Source organism: Strix aluco, chromosome 5 (assembly GCF_031877795.1).
Source record: "Strix aluco isolate bStrAlu1 chromosome 5, bStrAlu1.hap1, whole genome shotgun sequence".
Lineage (NCBI taxonomy): Eukaryota > Metazoa > Chordata > Aves > Strigiformes > Strigidae > Strix > Strix aluco.
In genome coordinates, this window is record NC_133935.1 from 13691993 (window position 1) to 13704553 (window position 12561).

Sequence of the window (12561 nt, forward strand, 5' to 3'; positions counted from 1 at the left end):
GGAAACCAGTCTCCCTTTGTTTAAATGTCTAAATGCAGACTTTAAAGTTTAATTCTTTTACTACAGTGTTTAATATATTTTTTCCACTGGAAAATTCCATGCTATTGAATTTGTTGTGAGAAGAGATCAGTTTTGATAAGATGAGAAGTTTTATTTGCTGAGTTGATTTTTTTCAAGAAACAACATACCAGACTCCAGAAGGACCAGCAGCCTAATGAAACAGCGTTCCCTTGGGATGTAAGAGACTCAGCTCAGACCCTTGGTTTCCACTAGGCAGAGCAGGGGTGTGAAACTGGGGTTGTGAAATCCATGGTGAGTGCACTGATGCAAGGGTCTGGTCCAGTTTGAGGGTGTCTCCCTCTGGAGATCTTGTATTAGAAATATTCTGTTTGTGTGAAAATTGATATTGGGCCACAAAGAGAGAGAGAAAACAGATGAATGATCTGATGGTTTGATTTACCATGCAACTTATGGAAGACATTGTTTCCAGACACTGACTAGTGGATTAGTTATACAGAGGAATAACAGCATAACAGCCTCATGGGAGAGGTGGAGGGAGGCTTACCTCTGCATAGCCAAGGCTCTCTGGTTAAGGTCCTCGCTTGGGTGGTAGGAGAGCTGCAGACCAGAAATTTGAATCTGTGTCTTCCACAGCCCAGGAGAGTGCCCTCACTACTGGGCTCTCTGGTGTCCTGCAGGGGTAGGGAGGCAAATATTTTTCTCATTGACATGTCATGTTTGACCTGTGACATTTGTTCAAAGGTGGGAGGGCAGCAAGGCCAAGAACTCAAGAACAGATCATCTGCAAATAAGTGCTGATACAACTTGTCTTGTGGATGGAATTAATAAAATAAGTAGCTTATGTCATTCTATTTTCTGTTGAAAAAGTGTTCATATTAAAAATAGCACTTTATCTGACACATTAGCACTGTGTGAATAATTGCTTTTTGGGGAAATAACATTGAGTAAAATTTCAAAATAGTTTTGTGTTGGCCTGAAGTGATTTTCTCCTCCCTATTATTTTCTTACTTGATTGTCTCATCTGGATAAATTAGTCCCAGGTGAGCACCACATTAACATAGCTGTACTATTTCCAGTACCTGAGGTAGTTTTGTCAGAGCTAGGTTGGGTTTCCTGCACATGTTAGGCCAGGGAAACATACATGGCTTGTACTAAAGCTGTTTCTTGTTTCTGTTTCTCAGGATAACAAAGGTCGGCCATTTGTGATAAAGCCTATCTCCTCTCCACTCATGAAGCCATTGCTGGTTTTTGTCAATCCAAAAAGTGGAGGGAATCAGGTAAGAACATCTGGATCCAGGTCACAAAGCTGTAGTTTAACAACCGTGTTTCTGCAAATGAGACTAGTTCTTGGTCAGTCAGATAGGAAGAACTCTATGCCTCACTGCAGTCCTCAGAAGAGGTCCTTGCTGTTGAATGCCCTTTCCACTTCAGTGGAATTGGATGGATGAAATGGATACTTCAGTATCTGAGTAGTTATATTCCTATCTTGAGATTCTTGAAAGGAATCTAAAATGATAGTTTGGAGGTTTTCAGAAGGCTTCGTCTTTCTGCAGAAAATTTGAATTGCCAATGAAGATTTTTTTTATCCAAAAAGTGGATTAATTTTACTAGGGAAGTCTAGTAAAATTAGTGAATGTGAAATGACACATTCCTATGGCATTTTAAAAAATCATTACTGGTCTTGTACTGTACCAGAGAACTAAGTTTTGGTGACTTACATGCAGCACACTTCTTTCTTAGTGTTCTTGGAATTAAAACTTATCCAAGTGAATGTTTTCCAGATTAGTTCTGCCACTTTTTGAATATCAAATAATCTGAGTGCCTTTTGATGAGCAGGGGTTTCTAGTTGAAAGGGAAAGATTGACGAAAGATACAACAGAGGCCTATAGAGCATGGAGAATAGCATAGCTGTTGCTCGCTTTCTCCTCTGTTAGATGAATTAGGGAGGATATCAAAGGAAACTGCTAAGACTGATTCAAAACAAAGAAAAAAGTAAGTATGTATTTCAGCTGCAAAACTCTTTGCCATAGGATGTTATGGATGCTAAAAGTTTACATGGACTGAAGGAGAGATTTGGAAGAGAAAACCCTGAAGGTTACTGAAGTCCTGTATCCTCCTCTGGCTCAAGAGTTCTATGAATTACAAATAGCTGAGGCTGGGAGAATACCTACAGCAAACATCACATTTGTTTTCTCTGTTCTTATACATTTTCCTAGGCACTTTGCTATTCTTAGTTCTCCACTTAAGGGAAGGTGTCAGACAGAAGAGTCATCCCTCAGAAGTGGGAGCTACTGAAAATTCCTGACTTGCACCTCCCAGGCCATGTCTGAAATGCATTCTTGAATTACTTTTGAATACAAGTTCATCCCATAGGGTTCTTAACCCTCTTCTACTAGTAAGAGATCCTGCCACTTTGTCTGGGTAGAACATGAAGGAAGGAATTAAGAGTATCTAGAATATGAACCCAAGAATTTGAGAAAGCAGAAACTATATCTTCAGGTGATGGGCTGGCCACATTGTAGTGAGTGAGGGAGCATTGGGGCAGCTGTAGGCTATAGAGTCCTTGGCTCCTGCTTCATTAGATGGTAGAGGGCTACAGTTATGAGGGTTCATGGTGGTGATCATGAAGGTCAAAGCAGTGTCATTGCTTGGATGTTGGGCAGGACACTGTTCAGTATGATGGTGAGTTTGCCCATGAGCCTGTTCAACTTCTTGCTGTCATGTTTGACTGAGGGTGGTGTGGGATAACGGATGTTTCTTCTTGTTGCAGGTGGTGAGAGGCAGGAGAACAGGTTGCTGTGGGACCTGTACCTTTGATCTGACCCCAAATGTCTGTTCTTATGAACCATTAGTGATCTGTGGTGTTAAATTCAGTCTATATGTATGCCTATGCACCCTGCCCAGATTGGTGGGTTGCTATTCTATGGAGTAGTCATCTGCCCTGCCATTTTCTAGTTTGCCTTTTTCTTGGTTTGTTTACTTTCTAAAGGACAGAAGAAAGAAAAGCCGTCCAAATATAGTGAATAATGAACACTTATTTCTAATAATCATTAAACTATTCAAAATTTGCCTTCCTTTGATTTTTCTTTCTTTCCAGGGCACCAAGGTTCTCCAAATGTTTATGTGGTATCTGAATCCACGCCAGGTCTTTGATCTCTCTCAGGAAGGGCCAAGAGATGCGTAAGTGCTTGAGCCTTCAGCGCTTTGGTCCATAATTCTTTCTGATCAGGAGAGCAGACAAAGTTCTGCTTGGTGTATGAAGTTTATGTATCCAGATTTTGGTAGTGAGCGGGAGGGCTGCAGTGGTGGCTTCTGTGAGGAGAGATCAGGAGCTGCTCCCATGTCAGACAGAGCCAGTTCCAGATAGCTATAAGACAGACTCGCTGCTGATCCCAGTGCCTACCATTCCCTAATGGCTGAGCATTATGGTGGGGGGAGGCTGCCTCCAGATTTCCATACGTGACAGCAGCATGCAAATATCTCTGATTGCTGAGTAACTAGCTCAGCTTATCTGGGTAACAGCTGAAGTGTGAGCCTCTTCCAAGGGAGGGAGGACCTGTCTTTAAAGGGCTGATTCTCTCTGCTAAGGGTTAAGAGACCATCCTTCTGTGGTAGTTGAGATACTTGCTTTACTTAACCATCTGTTCAGCACTACTTTCACAAGTTAAGCAGCACAGAAAGATAGTAATATAAAATCAAATATTTACCTGTATAAGAATGGTCCAGGTATCTGCTATTCAAGGCACCTAAGCTTTTTTCCTGAAGAAACACCTCCACTGCTGATCCTCTCATGATGTATAGAAGCTTTAAGGTAGCCATACAGTTTTCAGATGTGTGTAATGGAGTTAAAGGAGGATTAAGTCCTCTGGTCACTCATGTGAATGTACCCCTTTCATTACAAGATATTTTATTATGCCTCTCTTTCATGCAACTAAAGGAGCAGGTCTTCAATGGATACTTTTTTGGCTCTACTGTTGGTATCCTAGATCAGATATTCAGAGAAAGAACTCTATTACATTTTTTTACCTTCTGTGGTGTTAAAAATAGTTACCAGTTGAAGAAATTATCATGTTCTACATGCCTCAGAAATGGTGGCTCAGAAAATCCTGATGAGGAACACTAAATTTTGCTTAAACTCAATGTTTATATTTGTTTGCTTTAGGATAATGGAAAAATTAAAGATTTTGTCATCTCCAGAGGGAACGAGAGAATCTGGCCTTTCAGATTTAGCATGGGACCATGCTAAACTGATCAAATACTCCTCAGGAGGTGCTGCCTAACCATGGAGGAAGGCATCATTTCACATTCTAGTGGTTTTGTGTGTGTATGAAGATGTGAAGTGAGCCACAGGGCTCAGGTTGAGTTGGGGCTAATGCTGGCTGAGGCTGCCCGGGCAGATGCTTCTTCATTGCCAAGGGTTTTGGTAGCACTGAGATTACTTTTTTATTTTTTTTTTTTCTCCCCGCTTCCACCCCCATCCTTAGTAATGAATATTTGAAAATGCAGTAAGCAGTGGTTAAACTGTCACTCTGCAAAATGCATAAAAAGTGTCTCCATTATTATTCTGACTTTTTCCCCTTTTTTTCCTTTCCTTCTCCTGGCCAGGCTGGAGCTGTACAGAAAAGTGCCAAACCTGCGGATCCTGGCCTGTGGCGGGGATGGGACGGTAGGTGCCTGGCAACCCCGCAGTCATCGGCCAAGTGATTAAATTCCTTGCAGTTGTGGGTTTCCCACCTTGCGATGCTTGCAGAGATAGTTAATGTACCTTACGCTTGTGAAATCTACCTTCTTAAAAATTTTTTTGATTTTCTGTGTGGCCTGGCTTGCATAGTGGTGGAGCCAGATACTTATGTCCAAGGTCCTATATGCTTTGTGCATGTAGATTTGGTACAGCTTAAAAATAAGGACTTAACTTTGACCTCCTCTCACTATTTATATAGATCTGAGGGTCTAGCAGGTTAAGTCAGTATCTTGGAGCCATTAAATCTTCCTGTCTCTATGATGTCTGAGTACAGTCATTAACAGGGACTCCTCTGTGCCTAAAGAAAGCTTACAAAGCACTGTGAGGAAGAATATTGCATTGGTCATATTACTAGCTTGGGATCTGGCAGATCCAGGTTCAGTGTCTGTCTTTGCTACTGAATTTCTGTGTGTTCTTGGATAAGCAAATAGGGTCAGATCTTGAAAGGATTTAGGCACCTTCAGTTGGAGACAGGCTCCAACAGGGTCCGGAGGCCATGGGTGGGTAATAGAAGTATTACAACTGTATTACTCTTTCCAGTACTTAGGAATATTGTAAATATCAGTCTGTGCCACTGAGTGCTTAAATACAGTTGAAAAACTGACCTTTAATCTCTGTGAAACTCAGTTCCCCAAATATGCATTTGATAATAGTTGTAACAGTAGGAAGGTAGGTAATGGCAAGGTGTAATGACTGGCCAGGATAGATATATGTAGAAGTTTAGGGCACGGGGTAGTGAGCTGAACCCCTACCCTTAACCCATCTCTGCTTGAATTTCTGGGGCAACTTTCTGTTCTGCTTCTGTGGGGTCTTTTAAAACCCCAGCCATAGGGGGGTTATAAATACCAGTGCTTCTGCAAGACTACTGTCTTGCTGGTACCTGGGAAAATATGATATCACTTTTACTGTATTTTGAACTTTCTTTGAGAAATGTCCAAGGCATTGCTTTAGCAGGAGGCATAAGCTGCAAAAAAGTGTTTCTGCCTGTTTCTGAAAGTCTTTTTCTTCCATCTGAGGAAGCCAGTATTTTAATAGGGGAAAAAATATTTCATCCTGAAAATATTAAAATAGAAATGAATTGCAACTATGTTGAGTCTGACCATCCTTTGTTTTCCCTTTGAGCAGTGCAAGCGACAGGTGGCAGCACCTTCTCATTAGTATGAGCAGCACTCCACTATTACCTCTGCTGCTGCTTAGTTTGAAGCAAATTAATATCTAGTTATTCCCAAAGCCATTCCTTTTAGAAATGAAAAATCTGGCTCAAATGGACTTAGTGAATATTCAATGAGACCAGATGTTACCTTGCATTACTGAGGTGAATTAGAACTTATTGTAACTTTTCCATCATCGCTGCTTGCTCTTCCTTTCCAGGGCGTAAGTGGAAAGCTTTGTTTTCAAAGCGGTCAGGAGCTTTCTGTTTACAAGGAAATGAGTCTGTGTCATCCTTGATTGTAAAACTAATGTACAAGGTTCAGAAATGACCTCAAGTTAAATAGCAACGTTGTACGTATAAATTAGTAATTTGAAGTTTCTGTTTATAAGTTAAAAGCATTTACAAAAGTGGTAGGTATTGTAATGTTACCTGTACCAGTGGGAGGCTGAGGCACAGATGTACGGATTAAATCAGTGGTAATGACAAAGGGCTAATAACGAAGGACTTTAAGAAGTCCTGGCCCCAGTGAAGTTATGGTGACTTTTTATTCTGTCTCCTGTTATCAGTACAGAAGGATGAATATTTTGAAAGGTAGAGGATTACTTACCTCTGCAAATTCCTTAAGGACTCTTAGTCCTACCATAGTGTTTATGATAGATCTAGGTACCTTTGGTGACACCCAAGTTCATGAGTTGTGATTCAGATGACTGTTGTCAGACAATGAGGTCTCATACAGGAACACATCCCAGATGAATGCTTTAATAATTGGACAATTGGCTATGATAAGTAGCTGTCTGATGAATGCTATTTATACAGAATTAAATCTATCTGTCAAGAGCCTTGGTGAAAGATGTACTGTAGAATACCAAATAGTGTGGTGGTTGCTGTATTTATCAGGCCACCGCCTCTGCAGTCCTTCAAATTCCAACTGTTGTTCCCAATTCATGTTATTCAGCGCACCTTTCGTGAAGCTCCAGTGTCATCCCAGTTTGGGTTAATAATCTGTTTAAAATCATAGTAATATTAGTTGGGAGAGGAAAAATCCTGTTCAGCAGCAGTCAGGATTTCAGTTTTCTGTCTTATTTAAAAACTCCCATTTCCAGTAGAGACTGCATCTTTGAACACTGGCATTAGGAAAAAAAATAAATCACACTTTATCATCTTATGTTTATTTTTCCTTATTTCTTTATTTAAAAATGTGGCACAGGTTCTTTCACAGGTTGGAATTAATTTTTTTTTTTAAAGGTGAGAAATAGTTTAAGAAATAGTCCTATTCCAGTCATAAAAAGTTTGATAACATCTTCAGCAACAATTCTTTCCCCCCTTGGAAATTATCATTTAATGAAAACAAAGTATTTTACAGTAATTTGTTCCTTCTGGCTAGATTTCTATTTCAAATTTTACATAGTCCGGAATAGGGACAGGAGAGAGAAATGACTCTCTAAAATACCTAATAGCTTGCAATACAAAAGAGCCAGATTCATCATTCCAACCCAAAGTCTTCAATACTGAGCGTTAGAGTTTCTTTTATTCTAGTCTTTTATATACATATGACTAGAATACATATATCCATATATATATATTATGTTTTGCACTGAGTGAAATAATTCAGCACTAAGGTCTCTTGTCTGGGGAATGGGAGACCTGTGAGCAACTCCCTGCTTGACTTCATTTGGACCCTCTACTCCAGGACATGTTCTGAGATACCCTGTTATTTTAATGTGTCTCTTGCATCTTCTTTCATAACAGCTGTCAAAGGTTTAGTTTCCTTTAGCATAACAGCAATTTAAAAAAAAAAATAATTATCTTGAGTTGTCTATATTATTCTTCACTCATTTTTACATACATTTTTCAGAGCAATATCTAGGCTGCCTTATAATACCAGGTGTAATTTTATGTGTTTTCATTTCCTGCTTAAAGAATGGCAGCTTATGTGCTCGCTTTCCTCAGTATCTCTGTGTGCTGTTAAAGACAGACAGTGTTTACATCCCATTGCTTCTGCTTGCACAGGAACTTAATGAAAACTGCTGTACCTGTTCTCCAAAAGGTGAAACCTCAGATGGGGCAGTTGTAGGGTTAAATTTCAGATATCCTCATTCTTCTCCCTTTTGTTTTACTCTGTAAAAGGCATATGATCAAAATACATCTTTTTCCTTTTTTTCCATCCCTTTTTATCTTCCTGACTAACAGTTCTCTGCATTTCCCATTTTATAGGTGGGCTGGATCCTCTCCATCCTTGATGAGCTGCAACTCAGCCCCCCGCCTCCTGTGGCTGTCCTTCCGCTTGGCACTGGGAATGACCTTGCCCGTACCCTCAACTGGGGTGGGGTAAGCACTGACTGGGGTACTCTTACATGTGGGTCTCAGCTTGCCGCTCTGATTTAGTTGTGTAGGGTGGAACCTCATTTTGGCTAAAGTAGCAGGCAGGGCTGTGTCCAAGGTCTACTTCAGTTAGGCACAATAGTTTGGTTCAATTTCCAGTCTGGGATCTTGAATTACTAATGATGTAGTAGCTGTAATAAAAGTGTACATAGATGTTTCTGCCTGGTATTTCAGGCCATGTAGTGAGGAGGATATGCAGACTTCTAATTTAAGCATAGTTTAAACTTTATTTCTCTATATTTGTCATTGACTACACCACTGGAGTTATTCCAAGCAAGGCAAATATACTTTGAGTTCCTCTCCTTATGACCTTACTTTGTCTGCCCAAGACTTGTGTACCTCAGCAATAGCTTGTTCATGTGTTTGATATATCAAAATTTAGCAATATTTTGAGGTGTTTTTAGGAACATTAGATCTGGCATTTTAGGCCTGTGTAAAAGTAGGGAGGTCTGCCAGGTAACTGGTGAGTGACTTGCTTTGCTTTCACTATCCATGGCTGATGCTCTGGTGGCACTCTGCTGTCAGGGTTACACAGATGAACCAGTGTCCAAGATCCTGTGCCATGTAGAAGATGGGACCATTGTCCAGCTGGACCGCTGGAATCTCCAGGTTGAGCGCAACCCTGATTTGCCACAGGATGAGCTGGAGGATGGGGCACGTAAGGTTAGAGCCTTCTTTTTCCCAGAGACACTATAGGATGCTTTGAGTTATACCATAAGCTGCATGGGTGGGGAAGCTCTAAAACTTTTCAATTCTCTGTTTGCATCTGTTACTTTTGCTCTTTTCATCTGCCAGTGCTTCCAGAGTTGTGTGAAACATAATGCATACCGGCAATTTATTTGTTGCTGGTAACTCCCAGACATTGAGCATTTATCTCAAGAACTAAATCCTGGAAAAAATCCCTGTCATTTTATCTGAAAAGTCATTGTTTTTTTTTCCTCTAGTTAACCTGGGGTGGCAGGAGAAGCAACCCTGTGACTACCATCCATTCCTAAATTAGACAAAACTAAAAACAGGATGTAGAATTTTATTCCTTAGGATTTTGCTAATGGATTCCAACTGTTTCCTACTTTACAGCAAGGTGTAGTGTATTTTTGTATTTAATTTCTTTGTGTGTGGGTCTCCATATAATCTCCATTAGGGTATCTTGATAGTTGAAGAGTGGGAAAACATTTCTGTGAGGGGATCACATTTATAGTAATATGTCATTTGGACTGGAGATGTTGAAAGTGTTACAATCATTTAAAAAAATAATGATTGTGTGAAACATTTTCCTGTTCTCAGTTATAATTTCCAGTTTATCTATTGGATGCTGCTGTTCTCTCTACAACCCTGCTGGGTGTGTGTAATGATGAGGAGGCCAGATGTGTTCTTCCCTGCCTCATGCATCCTCAATAGATTTAGGGCTTCATGTCTGGGACTTGCATTGCTCCTGGTTATGTATGAAGCAGGAAGAACACAGCTTGAGTTTTGTTTGCCATGCTGAGCTTGAAGTGCTAGCAATTAGGAAAACCGTTGTATTGACATGTTAAGTGGAGCAGCATTATGGGAAATCTCACTGGTAGCATAAGGATCCTTTTGTGTTTACAAAGATACATATAGGATCATGGAGTGCTGTAGATGTGTTTGTGTTCCTTAGGCTTTTGTATCTGATCATCTTCCACAAGCCATTACTAACCTTTAGAGCAACCTTCTGCATACATTTCCCTGATACATTCCACTTTTTTCTTCATAGGTTTTCATGAGATGCCAGGTTTAAAGTAGTTAATTCCTGGTGTGTCATGGAAAGTTTCATTTGTGTTATTTTTACATGTCTCTTTATTATCCAATTACAGCTTCCTCTCAGTGTCTTCAATAATTACTTCAGCCTTGGATTTGATGCACATGTTACACTAGAGTTCCATGAATCTAGAGGTAATAGGAACTTTTTATTTCCTTAGCCTTGGGAATGGGCAGTTATTTTATGGGTTACAAATGGAGTTGGATTTAACATCCTGTTCTTATAATTCAGAAGGAAAGCTGGAACATCAAAAACCAAGATATGTACAAGTAGGAAGGAAGTGATTGTATCATGAGTTTCCAAGGGACTTCATGATTTAAAAATGAAAAAATATAAGGAAAAATGGCTTTCACTGGAGGAAAAGGGCTAAAAGGGGAGCTTTTCCAAGATTTTGATCTTCTAAAGGAGATACCAAGTACAGATACAAAGAAGGGTTATGCTGATGCAGAAGTGTCAGAGTAAGAGCAGAAAGGAAAACAAATGTAAGTCAGGTGCAAGTGTGGAGGTGGAGGGAGGAGAAAAGCTGCAGGGCTGTGGAAGTAGCAGGAGGCTAATTGTGTTCTCAAACTGAACAGCTGTTACCTATGGATGAATATAGCATAGTATCATGGGACTTGGTACAGACCCAAAGTGTCTTTATGAAAGTGAAATGCTTTAATGTCCACAAAAGTGTCAGGAATTTGAGCTGTTGGAACATCTTGTTTGTCCCCTGCTGATGGCAGTTATACCACCCCATAGAGATCCAAATGTGCCTTAACAAGTGGGCTCTGGACTGATGTGAACTACTCTATTTATATGGTTTAGACAAGTGCGCTTGTATAAACAAACCTTGTTCAATTGTCTATGTTCAGCTTTTGGTTGTTACAGCTTCATGTGCAGGTATTTTTTCCGAATCACAGCCTCCCTTATCTTCACTTTCATGCTATCAGAGTGTCATTTCAAGATGAAAAGATAGCACTCTAATGCCATGCTAAATAAAGAGCAGGATACATGATGGAATGAGCTAATGCATATTTTATAATGTTTAAGACTGCTTCAAGCTTTAGGAATAATAATGAGGGGCCACAAAAGGGCACAGGAATGAAATGATGACAGCTGTATGCATTTTTTAATGAATGCATATCACCATGCATTGCTAATGTGGCTGTGAATATACTGTATATAGATGAAATGCATGGCTACTTTCTCACTTAATGGAGGCATTATTTAATAATGAAATTATGGAGCCCTATAAAAAATGTATGTTATTCTAGAGATGCCAGTGTTTTAAAAATTTACATGGGTGAAAAAATACTTGGCAGAGCAAGCTGTGTGTGAGTGGGTATGTGTGTCCAGGAGAGCTTTTTCGTAGCATAAGTGTCTGCTCTTACAAGTTGTTACTGCTGGTGTCTTCCTTATCTTCTCAAATGTTAAAATATACAAAGTGAGTCCTATGTAATTTAGGAGAGAAAATATTATAGCCTTGGAGGTGTTGCTGGTGTGTGGGTTTTATTGTTTTTCCTGTGGAATTGGGGTTGTTAAGCCTGGAGAAGAGAAGGCTCTGGGGAGACGTTGTTGCACCCTTTCAATCCTTAAAGTGAGCTTATAAGAAAGATGGGGACAGACTTTTTAGTAGGGTCTGTTGTGATGGGACAAGAGGTAATGGTTTTAAACTAAAAGAGGGTAGATTTAGACTAGATACAAGGAAGAAATTTTTTTATAATGAGGGTGGTAAAACACTGGAACCAGAGAGGTGGCAGATTCCCCATCCCTGGAAGCATTCAAGGCCAGGGCTCTGAGCAACCTGATAGAGTTGGAAGATATCCCTGCTCATTGTGGGGGGAATCGACTAGAAGACCTTTAAAGGTCCCTTCTAGCCCAAACTATTCTATGATTCTATGAATTAAGCAGAGCCAAACATATTCTGATCTCATTTACAACTGATGACAATTTAGAGAAACTCTTAGCAATACTTTTAACAAAACTTAAAGCACTTTCATGACTGTAGCGCTTGGGCCATTAAGATAAGTGACTGTATGCAGTTGCTTATGTGGGGCTATTGTAATCACATATAGTTTTAAAACAAACACACACCATGCTCCAGCCCCCTGCCAAATCAAAATAAATTAAATTGATTTGAACTGTCAGCCTATCAGGGCACTTTATGCAATAGAGATTGATCAACTGTTATATTTAGAATAAGCAATGATTGCGATGTCTCAGAGGAACCTGTACATGAATGTGGTCTTTTCCATGGCAACATATACACTTTTCTTGTGTCTAATCAGATTGAGCCTTGAGGATTGGGTCCAAGCCTAATGTATCTAGCTCTGCTTCTTCAGGAAGTGTTCTGGGTAGTGACTCTTTCCAGTTTCCTCCCTTGTTATCTTTATGCTTTGGTGGAGCAGGGGAGAAGCAATTTTCTTTATCCCTGTTAACATGCTGTTTGATCCCTCACCTCGTTTGCAGAACACCCCCACTACCCACACACACAGTGTCTAAGAC

The 12561-nt window shown here is 40.0% G+C and overlaps 1 protein-coding gene across 4 annotated transcripts in view; it reads left to right on the top strand.

Moving 5' to 3' along the window:
• The window catches only part of DGKI (diacylglycerol kinase iota), a 221713-nt gene that overhangs the window by 110698 nt on the left and 98454 nt on the right, over positions 1-12561 (top strand). For all 4 annotated transcript variants that reach the window (XM_074826020.1, XM_074826017.1, XM_074826018.1 and 1 more), the window contains exons 10-15: positions 1203-1298; positions 3119-3201; positions 4627-4687; positions 8130-8243; positions 8823-8960; positions 10133-10211. In XM_074826020.1, coding sequence (XP_074682121.1) covers positions 1203-1298; positions 3119-3201; positions 4627-4687; positions 8130-8243; positions 8823-8960; positions 10133-10211 — 571 coding nt within the window. The remainder of the gene's footprint in view (positions 1-1202; positions 1299-3118; positions 3202-4626; positions 4688-8129; positions 8244-8822; positions 8961-10132; positions 10212-12561) is intronic.